Source organism: Callospermophilus lateralis, chromosome 4 (genome assembly GCF_048772815.1).
Source record: "Callospermophilus lateralis isolate mCalLat2 chromosome 4, mCalLat2.hap1, whole genome shotgun sequence".
Taxonomy (NCBI): domain Eukaryota; kingdom Metazoa; phylum Chordata; class Mammalia; order Rodentia; family Sciuridae; genus Callospermophilus; species Callospermophilus lateralis.
The window spans coordinates 161,342,719-161,358,326 of NC_135308.1; the positions used below are offsets into that span (position 1 = coordinate 161,342,719).

At 42.4% G+C, this 15,608-nt stretch overlaps 1 protein-coding gene across 5 annotated transcripts in view; it reads right to left on the reverse strand.

Annotated features, from left to right (window-relative positions):
• Positions 1–4,066: 4,066 nt before the first annotated feature.
• Poldip3 (DNA polymerase delta interacting protein 3) overlaps positions 4,067–15,608 on the reverse strand; it is a 34,010-nt gene continuing 22,468 nt past the window's right edge. For 2 of the 5 annotated variants that reach the window (XR_013091263.2, XR_013091260.2), the window contains 4 exons: positions 9,147–9,213; positions 6,214–8,368; positions 5,613–5,709; positions 4,067–4,781 (listed from right to left, as the gene is read on the reverse strand). Coding sequence is in view for 1 of the 5 variants with exons in the window: in XM_076855344.2 (XP_076711459.2) it covers positions 8,191–8,368; positions 9,147–9,213 (245 nt within the window). In the remaining 4 variants the exon portion in view is untranslated. Of the gene's footprint in view, positions 4,782–5,612; positions 5,710–6,164; positions 8,369–9,146; positions 9,214–15,608 lie in introns of those variants that run through there. The other 3 variants (XR_013091262.2, XR_013091261.2, XM_076855344.2) reach the window with 3 other exon arrangements.

Below are 15,608 nucleotides of genomic sequence, written 5' to 3' on the forward strand. Positions count from 1 at the left end.
GATTTTCTGAAAACTGAGCAGAGATGAGGCTTTATTTCTGGAGTTTCCATTCTGTTCCACTCATCTATATTTTTAGCCTTATGCCAGTGCCACATGGTCTTGATTTCTGTAGTTTAGTAATCATTGTAGTAAATTTTGAACTCAGTGTCATTCCAGTGTCTTCTTTTTCAAGATTGTTTTGACTACAGTCTCTTTAATTTCTTCTGATGCTGAGTAGTTTTCAGAATGTAAATTTTGCACTCATTTTGTTAAATTTATTCATAAAGTGGGTGTGGTGGCACACACCTGTAATCCCAGCAGCTCAGGGGGCTGAGGCAGGAAGATCATAAATTCAAAGCCAGCCTCATCAATTTAGGACCTAAGCAACTTAGTGAAACTCTTGTCTCCAAAAAAAAAAAAAAAAAAGAGCTGGATGCCAGGTGTGGTGATGCACACATGTATCCCAGCAGCTCGAGAGGCTGAGGCAGCATCGTGAGTTCAAAGCCAGCCTCAGCAAAAGCGAGAAACTAAGCAACTCAGTGAGACTCTGTCTCTAAATAAAACACAAAATACAGTTGGGGATGTGGCTCAGTGGTTAAGTGACCTGGGGTTCAATCCCTGGTACCAAAAAAAAAAAAAAATTCTTTTGTAAATTTTTTGATCTATAAGTATTTTATTGATTTTGAAGCTAAGAATTGTTTTCTTGTTTTTTGCAGCATTCAGGATTAAACCCAGGGGCATTCTACTCAAGGGCTACCTCCCCAGCACACCTGCCTTTTTTTTTAAAGAAATTCTTTTATTTTAAATATTTTTTAGTTGTATATGGACATAATACCTTTATTTTATTTATTTTTATGTGGTGCTGAGGATCGAACCCATAGCCTTGCATATGCTAGGGCAAGCACTTCACCATGGAGCTACAACCTCAGCCCTCCTTTTTTTTTTTTGATATAAGGGATTGAACCCAGAGGTGTTCAGCCACTGAGCCACATCCCCAGCACCCTCCACTTTAAAAAAATATTTTTATTAGTTATTGATGGACATTTATTTATTTACTTATATATGGTGCTGAGAATCGAACCCAGTGCCTCACACATGCTAGACAAGTGCTCTACCACTGAGCCACAACCTCAGCCCCCCCAATCCTTTATATATATATATATATATATATATATATATATATATATATATATATATATATATATTTTTTTTTTTTTTTTTTGAGACAGGTCTTGCTAAGTTGCCCAGGCTGGCCTCCACTTTGTGATGGTCTTGCCTCAACCTCCCAAGCTGCTGGGATTATAGTCATGCGGCATTGCAAGGAATTGTTTTCTGATTTTGATTCTTTCCCCAACTGAATTGTCTTGGCAGATTTGCTGAAACTTGAGCAGAGGGCTGGGGTTGTAGCTCAGGGGTATAAGCGCTTGCCTTGCACACATGAGGTCCTGGATTCAATCCTTAGCACCACATAAAAAAATGAATATATTAAAAAAAGATATTTAAAAAAATGAGCAGAGATGAGGCTTTATTTCTGGAGTTTCCATTCTGTTCCACTGATCTGTATTTTTAGCCTTATGTCAGTGTTACATGGTCTTGATTACTGTAGTTTAATAATCATTATAGTAAACTTTGAAATCAGGAAGTGTCATTCCAGTGCTCTTCTAATTCAAGATTGTTTTGACTACAGTCAAAACAATTAAAAAAATTTTTTTTAGTTGTAGATGGACACCTTTTTTTATTTATATGTGGGGCCTAGCGCCTCACATGTGCAAGGCAAGCACTCTTATCAGTGAGCCGCAACCCAGCCCCTTATTTTCATGTTGTAAATTGTTCATTGCAAGTATATATTGATCTTGCAATTTTATTAGTTCTAATGTTTTAGTGAATTCCTTAGGATTTTCTATATGCAAGACCATGTCATCTGCAAATAGTTTTCTCCTTTTTTTACAATTGATGCTTTTTTTGTTCTTGTTTTGTTTTGTGCCCAATTTCCTGGCTATTACCTCAATTGTAATGTTGAATAGGAGTTGTAAGAGCAGGCACTCTTGGTTTAGCTCTGATTTAAGGAGAGAACCACCCAGGCATTGACTCCATTGTGATCAAAGAATACACTGTGTGGTTTCCATTATTTTTGTAAGTTGTTTGTTTTTTACAGTGTTGGGGATTGAATCCAGGGCATCACACAAGCTCAGCAAGCACTTTGCCACTGAGCTACATACACTCCCAGCCCTGGTTTTTTTGTTTTTTCTTTTTTTTAAAGAGAGAGAGAATTTTATTACTTATTTTTTAGTTATCGGCGGACACAACATCTTTGTTTGTATGTGGTGCTGAGGATCCAACCCGGGCCGCACGCATGCCAGGCGAGCGCGCTACTGCTTGAGCCACATCCCCAGCCCCTGTTTTGCTTTTCTTGTGTTTGAGATGGGGTCTTGCTGTGTGGCCCAAGTTCCAACTTGCCATCCTGGCTCAGCCTCCCAAGTATGTGGGATCATAGGCTCATGCTACTGTACTCAATTTATTTAAAAAAAAATTTTTTTGTAGTTGTAGATGGACAGAATGCCTTTATTTTATATTTATTTTTATGTGGTGCTGAGGATCAAACCCAGTGCCTCACAAGTGCTAGGCAAGTGCTCTGCTACTGAGCTACAACCCCAGCCTTACAACTTATTATTTTTTATGGCTAGGATATAGTCTATGTTGGTGTATGTACCATGAGGACTTGTAAAGAATACTGTTGTGCTGATGGTGTTCTATGCTGTTTTGACATTGGTGGATGGTATTAAGATTACATTTCTGCAGATGGTTCTTCAGTATGTTAAGAGTGTTAGGTGTTTTTTAAAAATTTTTTTGCAGTTGTAGATGAACAGCATGACTTTATTTTGTTTGTTTATTTTTAAGGATCAAACCTAGTGCCTCACACATGCTAGGCAAGCGCTCTGCTACTGAGCTACAGTCCCAGCCCTCCCACTGTCTCTTTTAATGGGCAAATTAAACCACTTACATTTAATGTACTTAGTGATATTTTAGGGCTTAAGTCTCTCATTTTATTTTTGTTTTGTTTTCTGCCACTCCATGGGTTTCTTGAACATTTTTGAGAATTCCATTTTTATTTACTTAATAGTATATTGAGCATATTTCTTATCTTTTTTAGTGATTGCTCTAAGAGTACATTATACATAAGTTATCACAGTATACTGTTATTAACTTAAAATCATAGTTCATACATATGTAGTTCTTGTGAATTTAGAAATCCTCTCTACATCCTTTACTCACCCACTTATAAAATTTCCTCTACACACATTTAAGAACCACATCATATTTTTTCTTCAACCATCATCTGTAATTTAGAAAACTCAAGATTGCCTAGTGTGCACAAGGCACTGGGTTCAAGTCCTAGCACCACAAAAAAAAAAAAAAAAAAAAAAAACCCTCAAGAATTTGTATTTTTTCAGTTTTATTCTTTGCCTTATTCTTCCTTCCCAGTGTTGCAAGTTTTCCTCCTTTAGTTTTTCCTTTGTTTAGAGAAGCTTTTTTTTTTTTTTTTTCTTTTTTCTTTTTGGTACTCAGGATTGAACCCAGAGGCACTGAACCGCTGAGTGACACCCAGCCTGTTTTTAAAATATTATATTTAGAAACAGGGTCTCACTGAGTTGCTTAGGGCCTCTCTAACTGGCTTTGAATTTGAGATCCTCCTGCCTCAGCCTCGCCTGTCTTTTTGTTTACACAAAATTTAATAAAGGAGCCATTCTCTTAGGTTAGAATTTGAGATAATGAATTCTACTAGTTTCTCTTCACCTGAAAATGTCTAAAATTTCCCCCTCGATTCCTGAAGGATATTTTTGCTGGATACAGAATTTTTGATTGGCAGCCCCTCTTTCACTACTTGAAAAATGTGCCACTTTCTTATAGACTAAGGAGAAATCTGTTGTTAAAATTGTTTTTCCCACGTAGTAAGGTTTTTTTGTGCTTTGAGATACTTTTGTATTTAGATCTTGAAAGGCCAAGGTTCGTCATCGGAGATTAAAATGCACACACACACACACAGCAGTGACAAAGATGAAGCACTTTACTGCAAGCTGGTTCTAGCTTATATAGAAAGTCAGAGTCGGTTATCTTAAACCAGGAATCTCCCAGGGCCAATCATAGTAAAGGTCAGTTCGTCACCTACTGTGCACGCACATCCGCCCTGCATAAGATTCATGGGGGGCACGAACTGTTCATGTGTGTGGAAGACGGGAGGACCAATTAGAAGGTTTTCAAAAAACTTGTTATCCGCCCACTGGCAACTTGCCCATCGCCATGTTGCATCAGGGGCTCCTTATCTGAAAGGCCCGGGGAGTTCTAGCTGCCCAATGGCAATTTGCCCACCGCCATGTTTGAAAGGCCCCGGGGAGTTCTCAGGGAGACTCCCAACAGATCTCATAGGCTTGACTGCAATGTGTCTTGGTGCAGACTTCTTAGTTTTTTTTTTGTCTGGGCTTCACTGAGCTTCTTGAATATGTAGATTTGTGTCTTTTGTCATCTCTGGGGAGTTTACAGCCTGGGACACTAGTGGCACAGAAATTTTAGATTTTTTGTTGTAGTATCATAGGTTCCTGAGGTTCTTTCTTTCTTTCTTTGGTTCTAGAGATTGGACACAAGGGCACTTAACCACTGAGCCATATCCCCAGCCCTTTATTTGTTTTGAGACAGGGTCTTGTGAAGTTGCTTTGGCTCTCACCTAGTAGCTGAGGCTGAACCTCGAACTTGCAGCCTTCCTGCCTCAGCCTCTGGGATCACAGGCATTCGTCAGCACAACTGACCTGGGGTTCATTTAAGAAAAAAAAGAAAAAAATTATTTTCTCTCTTGTACAAATTGGGGAGCTTCTATTTTATCTTGAAGTTTACTGATTCTTTCCTATCTCATATTTTTTTTTAATCTTTAAATGGTTCTCTATTTCTTTACTGACTTTGTTCTCAAATACGATTCAAGTGTATTCATAGTGGCTTCCTGAAGCAATTGGATAGTTGCTTTAAAATCCTTTAGGTGATTTCTAATGTCTTGTCCCTGTGGTGTTGATGTCCATTGATCATCTTCTGATTCAAGGTGGAATTTTCCTGGTTCTAGTATGAGTGATTTTCAATTGAAACATGGAAATTTTAGGTACTACTGACTCTGAGTCTTATTTACAACTTCTGTTACAGCACACCTCCTCTGACATTGCTCTTTCAGGGTTGGAAAAGCATCACTGTTACTGCCAGGAATGGGAAATTCAGGTTCCTCTCTTGGTATCTGCCAGCGCCCAAGATGGGAGGGTCTCCTTGCTACTGCTAAGTGGGGGCCAGCTCATCATCCCTCTATTCTCTGTGGCTGACTCCTGGAGAAACCTCATTTCTCCACCCTATATGAACTCCAGTGACCACCACCAATCTCAGGCTCCCCACTCAGCCTTCTGTGACAGCACCCCAGCAGGGGTCTCAGGATGCACCCAATGCAGTCTGGTAAAGAACCTCTATGACCCAGCCCAACCTTTGCTGGGAGTGGAGCAGCTGAGATTCCTTCTATGCCCTTGGCTGGAGTTTTCAGACTTGGCTAGACGGGACACTTTTCTCAGGCCTTATTATTTTTTTGTGGGATGGGGGAGGTCCTGTACCTGTTGGCATTTCCAGGTTAGCAGAAAGAAAACCCAGGAACTCAGTGCTAGTCTTTCCTTGCGTCCTGAAGTCCCAGCCTAAGTGCCTCCTCTTCATCTTTTTCAAGTTTCATGTGCACAAGAAATGAAAAATATGAGCCACCTTATTGTTTTATTTATATGCAATGCCGAGAACTGAACCCAGTGCCTCACCATGCTAGGCAAGCACTCTGCCACAGAGCCACAACCCCAGCCCTTCTTACCCACTTTTAATTGCATAATAAAACCATAAATAATTTCTTCTCTTCTAATACCAGTTTATGTAAGAGATAAATTATACCCATGAGTGAACTTCTTCAATCCAAGGCAAACGCCCTTTGTCTGGCCACCTTGTTCCCTAACAGTTCTGCTGGAGCAGCTGCTGCTCACAGCCAGGGCTTCATAGATGTCATTACACACATTCTCAGCCGTGGATAATGAGATTCAGTGAGTAATGCCCAAGAAAGAGATCAGTAAAGCAGAGAGGTCTAAGGGCCACTTAGCACAATCTTCTAAGAAATTACAACTTAAAAGTAGGAATAACAAACATTTATTCAGAAATGGATAAGTAATACAGAATCACCTCCATCCCTCAATGCCTCTTCCTCGCCTTCTGAACAAGAGACACTTGATGAACAATGTAAGGGAGCGGGAGGTAGAGGACACAAGGGTTGGCCCGCCACCTTCTTTTCCTTGTTCCCAAGATGACATCCTGTAGAACAGGGGAGGTAAACAGGTCCCTTCCTGTTCTCAACGTACCATAAGGCCAGAAGACTGCGGCTGGACTCAGTGAAATCTGTGAACACCAGAGCATGCCTGGCTTGGGAATGGGAGGTAAAGCCACCATAGGAAGGCAGGGTGTTGACCATCCCTACTCTCAGCACAGTCCAAGCTGTTCCCAGTATCTGAGAAGTCAGGTCCTAGTGCCTTCTGGGTATAGACACCAGTGTAGAAGGAATGTCTTCCAGCTGCTATGAGAGACATAAGTTTGTACCCATTTGAAGGGGGTAAGAGAAGAAAAGCAGCATTCTTCAAAAAAACAGGAAAGTGGAGCACCACCAGGCGCCTTTCCCGCAATCTCTGGCTTGGGCAACCTCAGCGCTGGAGGACTGAATCTGGATCCAACCTTTGGATCCTTCTTGCTTGAAGGACCTAACTGTAGAAAGATGCGTTTCTAGGTGCTCTTCACTGGGCGCCTAAGAGGCTCCTGGTGTCTCAGGCCCCTTTGCCTCCCGGGCTTGTCCTTTTCTTAGCATGTGCTCCTGATTTTGTACAGCACCCAGAATTCTAGCCCTCAACCCACTCCAGCTCTGCCAGCCTGGATTCCCTTCACAGTCCCAAAGCAAGAGCCTGATCCAGGACAGCCGCTCTGGCATTCACACAGTGCTTCTATAATGTATGGGAGCATGCTGGAAAACAGCCGCCAGCTTGCCTGGCAGGACCGCCTTTCTCTCCTGACAACTTCTCTTCCCCACTGCCAAGGCAGGAAAATACCCCTCTGGTCATGGCCAGGCACATCCCCATGGCAGTGGGGACAATGCCCCTTGTGGCAGCTGGATATATGCATCTGGCATCCATGATGCTGTCCTATAGACAAGTGAGGACAGAAAGGAAGAGCCATGAGCAAGCCAACATCTCCCATTCAAATAACCCCCCAACCCTCAGTACTACAGAACAGGAAGCAGAGCCTTTGAAAGGCCCACTAGCTAATAGCCGGCACTTGCACCAAAACAAGGGCGGGACAAACACCAAGCCAGGTGAGAAATGGGAGGGCTAACAATGCAAGCCCCTCCCAGAAGTGACGCCCAGAAGGCTCTGAACTGGGGTGGGGCATCTGGCCCCCCTCACGGAAAAAGGGAACATGGATTCTGGAAATTTAGGTTGCCTGAGACAGTGCAGGCCCTCAAAACCTAGAGCTAGGTGGCACTGTTCCTAGCAGAGCAACCAGAGCAACAGCCTCAGCCTGCCCTTGCCACAGAGCCCTCTGTCAACAAGCAGTCAGGCCTAAAGACAAAGAGGCCCGGGACCCAATTCCCCTAGAACATCTCCACTGGTCTGTGGGTAAGCAGCACTGCTCTCAAATTGACCTGGCTTCCATTGGCAAAGGAAGAGTTCCCATTCCCTACTTTATTTGAAAAGTTTGAAAAACAGAAAGGGAAGGCAATCCCTCAGCCCCTGGAAAAAGCAGTGTCTTTCAAACAGCCCTGTCCTGTATCCCAAGGGGCCTTAAGAAAGCCCACTGGGGAAACTTAGTGCACCATTCCAGGTAAGGAATCAGCGTGGGGCCGAGGGTGGAGGGAGGTACACTCAGATACACAGGCCTACCATGGTGATGAGGTGGAGGGCAGAGGAACACACTACGGGAAATGTTAACATACAGAAGAGCACAGGGGAGACACAACACAGAAAGGTGGGTCCCGTCCAGTGAGGAAGCGCCACCCCTGGCGACCCTTCCCATGCTCAGGGGGCTTCAGTCCGACGGCCCATTGGTCACAAGTGTTGCCTTGGGAAAACAGAGCCACCCTCCTCTGCCCCACTTCTGGCTGCCTCACTTCCCTGCTCAAAGTTTGATTTTGAATTCTGTGGGCTGTGTGGTCACAGAGGCCCCTGATGACTTGAAGAGCGCCTTCAGGATGGTGTCAGGGTCCACCTCGGCAGGAGGGTTGGAAGAGGAGGCGGAATTCACCCTTCGTGGCAGCTCGCTCTCCTTTTTCACTGAGGGACTGTCACTCAGCCGCCTATAAAGAACAGAGCAGACTGAAAATCCTGGAAGGTTTTCTAAGAAAACCTGCTTCCGCGGTGAACTAGGCACGGTGGGCGGTGCTCTCCTCAACCCTTTGTATCACTTCATCTTGCAGCAAACCCATCATGGCTCTTATTTGCTCTGCTGTGTTAGATTTTAAGCTTAGGAAACACTGCTCCTCCCTCATGGATGGTAACAATAAAGTCTTAAGTACACACGATTCATTAACTATCCATCCCAAACTGAGCAGGTCACCAAACCCTAAAAAACATATTTGGAACATACTACATTTCTGGAACCAGTTTTAGAGACTTATCAAAAACACACCACTCATTACCCAGGTTCAAATCCCAGTATTTCTAAATCTCAGTCTGCTTCAGGCCTGCCCTGCACCAACTATCCACCCACCTTGGCAAGTCTAATCTCCTCCCTGGGTATCTGCTTCCTTTTTTTTTTTTTTTTTTTGTGGTGTGAGGTGTGTGTGTGCAAGAGGCAGGCCTCCGTTTTCCTCACAGCTGTCTCTAATTTCTAAGGCAGCTGCAGAGGTCATAATGCCAGCCCCTCCAGGGTCATTGTGAGACAAATGATGGGAAATGAAGAGACAACCACTTCGTCCCACTTTCAGCACTTGACTAACCATTAGCATCAGAAGGAGGATGGAGGAAAGCTGTGTGTGACATGGCAACTGCCCCTCAGAATAAAAGAGGCGGCCATGCAGGGTGAACAAGCAGAGAAGCCCTGCCCGCCCCCACCTCCCTGCCTTTGGGACTCACAGCAGGATGGGCTGGTCTGAGGTGATCACGTTCCCATTCATGTGGAGGTTGCACTTCATCGGCTGCCCTGAAAAAAACAGAAAAAGCTCTACCATGAGACCTCAGCTCCTCACACCAGAAGGACAAGGCCAGAAGGGTAAGGCTGTCACCTCCACATCAGGTAAAGCCTCACCATGGGCAGCTCTGGCTCCACACAGGGAGTGGCCAGGTCTCAGACAAGCCTTTGCTATAGTCTGTGGACATGTTCTGTCCCCAAAGGTTCATGTGCTGGAAGCATGATCCCCAGTGTAGCTATGTTGAGAAGCAGTGGCACCTTTAAGAGGTGGAGCCTCAGGGAGCTAGCTGGCCATCAGGAGCAGACCCAGGAAATGGCTAGATTATCACAGTTCCCAAGAGACCCCAGCTCTCTCCACCATGATAAAACAGGGAAAACCTGAACAAACCTTCTAGCTTCATTTTCTTTACTTTTTCTTTTTTCCTGCCTCAGCCTCCCCGTAGCAGGGACACCAGGCATGCGCTCCTGGGCCTGACTTGCTTCACTTGCTTTTGGCATTTGCTTTCCTAGCCAGTTTTAGAGGTCACAGAGCTAAGCGACATAACCCCACCATCAGCTTGGCTATAGATGACACTTCTGATGTCTGTCCACAGTGGTGATGACTGCCTAGGTTGTTCAATGAAAACACCAATCCTCTGCTTGGGCTACACAAGTGCCTGATTAGTGACAATACAGGTCCAAAAGGCAACCCTCAGATCCTAGTAATGTCACCATTTTCTGAATATATACCTTAAGAAGAACCATGTTTGATTATGCACACATAGACCACGATGGCTCTTCCTTCCCAGCACACGAACCTTTGGGGGGACAGAACATGTCCACACCCTTTCCCATGCCTGTTTTCCTATTCTGAGGATACCCTAAACACTATCCTCAGAGAGGGGCTAGAAGCCTTGCCTTCCAGTCTCCACACTTGACTCACTAGTGAATAAATCATTTTTCTTTTTCACAATTCATCATTTCACTGAGGTACATACTGTGCAATGGGCAAAATATGCCTGGTTCAGTAACAATGAAGTACCAGAGCCAAACCAACACCAGCAGAATGCCCCTGAGCCTCCAGAACTGTGATCTAAACAAACCTCTTTTCTTTATAAAATACTCAGCCTCAAGTATTTTGCTATATAACAGAAATTTGACTAATACACACAGACACTAAGAAAATGCCTAGGTGCAAGGAAAACTCGGCAATGAGAACACCAAGCAAACTGACAAGCCTGACAGGAAGAGGTGAGCATGGAAATGAGAAATTCTTCAGGGAGAAGCCATCCAATCTTATCTGTAAAGCACATAATAAGGAAAACTGTTTATGCTATGTAATTAAATGAAAACAGGACTCAAAAGTATATGTTCAGACTCTCCCATCCACAAAGGATTAAGTGCTATGAAGCTATGCTCCCACTACCTATAAGATGTGACGTGTCACAGAAATGGCCCAAAAGAAAGGAAGAACGAGCTGTACAGGAATAACATTTCACTAATTAGAACTAAGTCAGCATTAATCTGAAAGGTTCAGATTACTCACAATGTACACTGTAAATCCCTGAACAACTAGGAAGGAAATGATTCAAAACATACACAAAAAATTTCATTAAAGGAATTCAAAAAACTGAACATATAAAAACCTACATACAAATAAAACCCCTGAATAACTATAAAAATGTCTGAAAATACATGCTGAAAAACTCATTTAAGAAATTAAAAGAAATGTCTATAAAAATATACATGTGAGGTAGTGCACGCCTATAATTTTAGCTACACAGGAGGCTGAGGCAGGAGGATCCTAAGTTTGAGGCCAGGATCAGCCATTTTAACAATACCTTGTCTTAAAAATAAAAAAATAAAAAGGGCTGGAGATTTTGCCCAGTTATCGCGAGCCATCCATGGGCTGTGTGTGTGAGCTACGCACATTGGAGCTATATGAGGGGACAGGTATGGCAACGCATGCTGACTGGGCTATGCAACACAAGTGCGCCTCTCCTCTCACTCTGCCTGTGATCCCACATGGCACCTGAGATGGGTGTGACTTGTCAAGATGTGTGACTTGTCAAGATGTCAATCAATCTGCTGACCACAAGACATCACGAAGCAAGACTCTCCAACCTTATCCCCTGCTTTATTTAGTGAACAACATTCCATTGTGTGTCCCCCCCTATAAAAATAAAGAGATTCCAGGTGCATGCTCTCTTGTCTTCCAGCATGGAAGAGGACTGAGGTCGCAGAGCAGTCCCGCCCTCAATCTGAGAAACTCATGTTCATGTGTTGCATGATTTCTTCACCATTTTCTTGGTTAAATGTTGCAGTCTGCTCCTTTGAATCCAGCTCATCTCATCAGTACAGATTGCTGGAGAGACCCAGTGGTGGAACACCTGAGTTCAAACACAGTACTGGGGGGAGGGGTTGGGAAACTGGGCGCAATGGCATATACCTTATAATCCCAGTGGCTTGGGAAGCTAAAGAAGGAGGATCCCAACTTCTAAACCAGCCTCAGCAAAAGTGAGCCACTAAGCAACTGAGTGAGACCCTGTCTCCAAATGAAATACAAAAACAGGGCTGGGGATATTGCTCAGTGGTCAAATGCCCCTGAATTCAATCCCCAATACCCCTCCAAAAAAAGAAATAAAAAGAAAAATTCATGTAACATAAAATAAAGTCACAGAATTTAAAAATAATAAAATAAAATGGTAGATAGAAACTCAATTATCAATAACATCAAGTGTGGCTGGAGTAAAATTATCTGATTAGATTATATACATGCCAAACTATGGGTGAAGCTCATTTTGTTGTACTTAATTTTACTGCACTCTGTAGATATCTTTGGGTACCAGGGATTGAATCCACAGGCACTGAATCATTGGGTCATATTTCTAGCCCTTTTTATTTTTTGAGACAGGTTCTCACACTAAGTTGCTTAAAGGCTGTGCTAAATTAGTGGCTTTGGGCTTATGATCCTCCTGCTTCAAGCTGCCAGGTTACTGGGATTATGGGTGTGTGCTACTGTACCAGGCTATTTTGAGCTATTTTATCATTGACACTTTTCCAATAGTATGTGCTCACATTTTGGTAATTCTTGCAATATTTCAAGCCTTTTCATCATTGTTATATTTGTTTTGATGATCTGTGCTCGGTAATCTTTTATGTCATTATTGTAATTGTTTTGGGATGCCATGAGCTGCACTCATTTAAGACAGTGAACTTAATAAAATTGATGGGTTCTGAATACTCCACCAACCAGCTGTTCCCCTATCTCTCTCCCTTTCCTGTGTCCTCCCCATTCTCTTAAAAAAAAAAAAAAAAAAAAAAAAAAAAAACTGAAATACAGTCAATTTATAATCCTATAATGACATCTAAGTGTTCAAGTAAAAGAAGTCACATGTCTTTACTTTAAATCAAAAGTTAAAAATGGCCGGGCTTTGGGTTGGGGATATAGCTCAGTTGGTAGAGTGCTTGCATTGCACGCACAAGGCCCTGGATTCAACCTCCAGCACCACACACACACACACACACACACACACACACACCACACACACACACACACACAAAAAAAAAAAAAAAAAAAAAAAAAGGCCAGGCGTGGTGGTGCACGCCTGTAATCCCAGCTGCTCAGGAAGCTGAGAAAGGAGGACCTCAAGCTCAAAGCCAGCCTCAACAACTGTGAGGTGCCAAACAACTCAGCGAGACCCTGTCTCTAAATAAAATAGAAAATAGGGCTGGGGATGTGGTTCAGTGGTCAAGTACCCCTGAGTTCAATCCCTGGTATCAAAAAAAAAAAAAAAAGAAAAGAAAAAGAAAAGAAAAAGTTAAAAATAATTAAAATATAGGCTTCTTGCACCAAACAGTTATCCAAGCTGTGAATGAAAACTCCTTGAAGGAAATTAAAAGTACTACTCCAGTGAACACACAAAGACAAAGAAAGCAAAACTGCCTTACTGCTGATATGGAGCCAGCTTCAAGTGGTCTGAACAGAGATTTAAAATGCCAAAGCCTTCTTTGAAGCCACAGTTTAACCCAGAGCAAGGCCCTAATTCTCTTCAATCCTATAAGGACTGAGAAACATGAGAAAAAGAAAAGCAGCATGTAGCTAGCAGAGGTTGATTGTGAGATTTAGGCAGAGAAGCCATCTCTGCAACATAACAAGGTAAAGCAGCAGGTGGTGATGGAGAAGCTGTGGCAAGTTATCCAGAAGATGAAGTCACAATCTTTGGTAAAGGTGGCTCTGAAGTAATTTACAATGTAGCTGAAATAGCGTATGATTGGAATATGATACCCACAACTTCCATAACCAGAGGGACGTCAATGCCTGGCTTCAGAGCTTCAAAGGACAGGCGGACTCTCCTGTTATGGGTTAATGCAGCTGGGGAAGGTAATGCCAGTGTTCATCTACCATTCTGAAAATCCTGTGACCCCAAGAAGAATCCCCAATCTACTCTACCTGTGCTCCTTGAGTGCATGGGACAGCAGAGCCTGGATGGCAGCCCACCTGATTCCAACACGGTTTATGGCATGTTTTAGGCTCACCATTGTAATCTACTGCTCAGGGAAAAAAAGATTCCCTAGATTCCCTTCAGAATATTACTGCTCATTAACAAAGTGCTTGATTACCTGAGAGCGCTGCTGAAGAGGTACAATAAGATTAATTCATGCCTCCTAATATAATATTTATTCTGCAGCTCATGGATCAAGAAGTAAAATCTTATTTGTTAAGCAGCTCAGTGAGATACTGTCTCTATATAAAATACAAAATACGGCTGAGGATGTGGCTCAGTGGTCAAGTACCCCTGAGTTCAATCCCCAGTACCCCCCTTCTAAAAAAAAAAAAGGAAGAATACATTTTATTAGGGTATTATTGCCTTAGAATAGTGAAATAGTGATTGCTCTGATGGATCTGGGCAGAGTGAACTAAAAATCTGGAAAGGATTCACTATTCTGGATGCCATTAAGAACATTCACTGCTGGGTACGGTGACGCATGCCTGTAACGCCAGCAGCTTGGGAAGCTGAGGCAGGAGGATCATGAATTCAAAGCCAGCCCCAGTAATAGTGAAGTACTAAGCAACTCAGTGAGACCCTGTGTCCAAATTAAAAAAAAAAAAAAAAAAAAAAAGGGATGGGAATGTAGCTCTGTGGTTGAATACCCTGGGTTCAATGTTCAATAACAACAACAAAAAGTTATGAGCTAGGCTGGGGTTGTGGCTCAGTGGTAGAGTGCTCACCTAGCATGTGCCGAGGTCCTGGGTTCGATCCTCAGCACCAGATAAAAATAAAATAAAGATATTGTGTCCATCTACAACTAAAAAAATAAATAAAATAAAAAATAAATTTTAAAAAAGTTATGAGCGATAAAGAGGACACTGGTTAACTGATGAGGAAGAAAACAACTGTAATGTAAATGCAACTAACAGCATAAAGATAGAAGTGAGGAGAAATGCATATAAACAATAAGCTGAAAATTTCAATACTTCACTTTCAGGAATGGACAGAACAAACCAAGCAGACCAACAATGCAAGGGAAGATCTAACCAACATCATGAACCAACTGGACACAATAGTCACCTCTATAAAACACTCCACCGAACAACAGGGAAACACATATTCTCTTTACTCATGGAATAGAAAAAACATTCATGCAGATATGGAAATTAAATAAACTAAATAATCCTAAATAACCAATGGATCAAAGAAAGCACAAGGAAAATTAGAAAATTCTTCAAAAATAAAGATACAATATACTAAAACTTATAAATTGTAGCAAAAACAATGCTTAGAGGAATATATAGCTTTAAATGCTTATATTTAGAAGGCGGCGTGGGAAAAACCCTACAGATTGCAAGAAATTACTAATGAATCATTTACATGTAAAGGGACTTACATCAAGAATATATAAAGAACTCTTGCAATTCAATAATAAAAATGAATCCAACTGAGCCAGGTGTGGTGGTGCATCCCTGTAATCCCAGCAAATTAGGCAGGAGGATTGAGGCAGGAGGATCACAAGTTAAAAGCCAGCCTCAGCAATTTAGCAATGCCTTAGGCAAGTTAGCAAAATCCTGTCTCAAAATATAAAAAGGGGGGCTGGGGATGTGGCTCAAGCAGTAATGGGCTCGCCTGGCACGCGTGCGGCCCGGGTTCGATCCTCAGCACCACATATAAACAGAGATGTTGTGTCCGCCGAGAACTAAATAATAAATATTAAAAAAAAAATTAAAAAAAAATATATAAAAAGGGCTAGCATTGTGGCTCACTGGTTAAGCACCTCTGGGTTTAATCTCAAGTACCAACAAAAGAAAACAAAAAAACACCACACAAACCCCAACTAGGCCAGGTGCAGTAATGCATGCCTATAATTCCAATAACTCATTTGGCTGAAGCAAACTAATGAGACCCTGTCTCCAAATAAAAAAGAAAAAG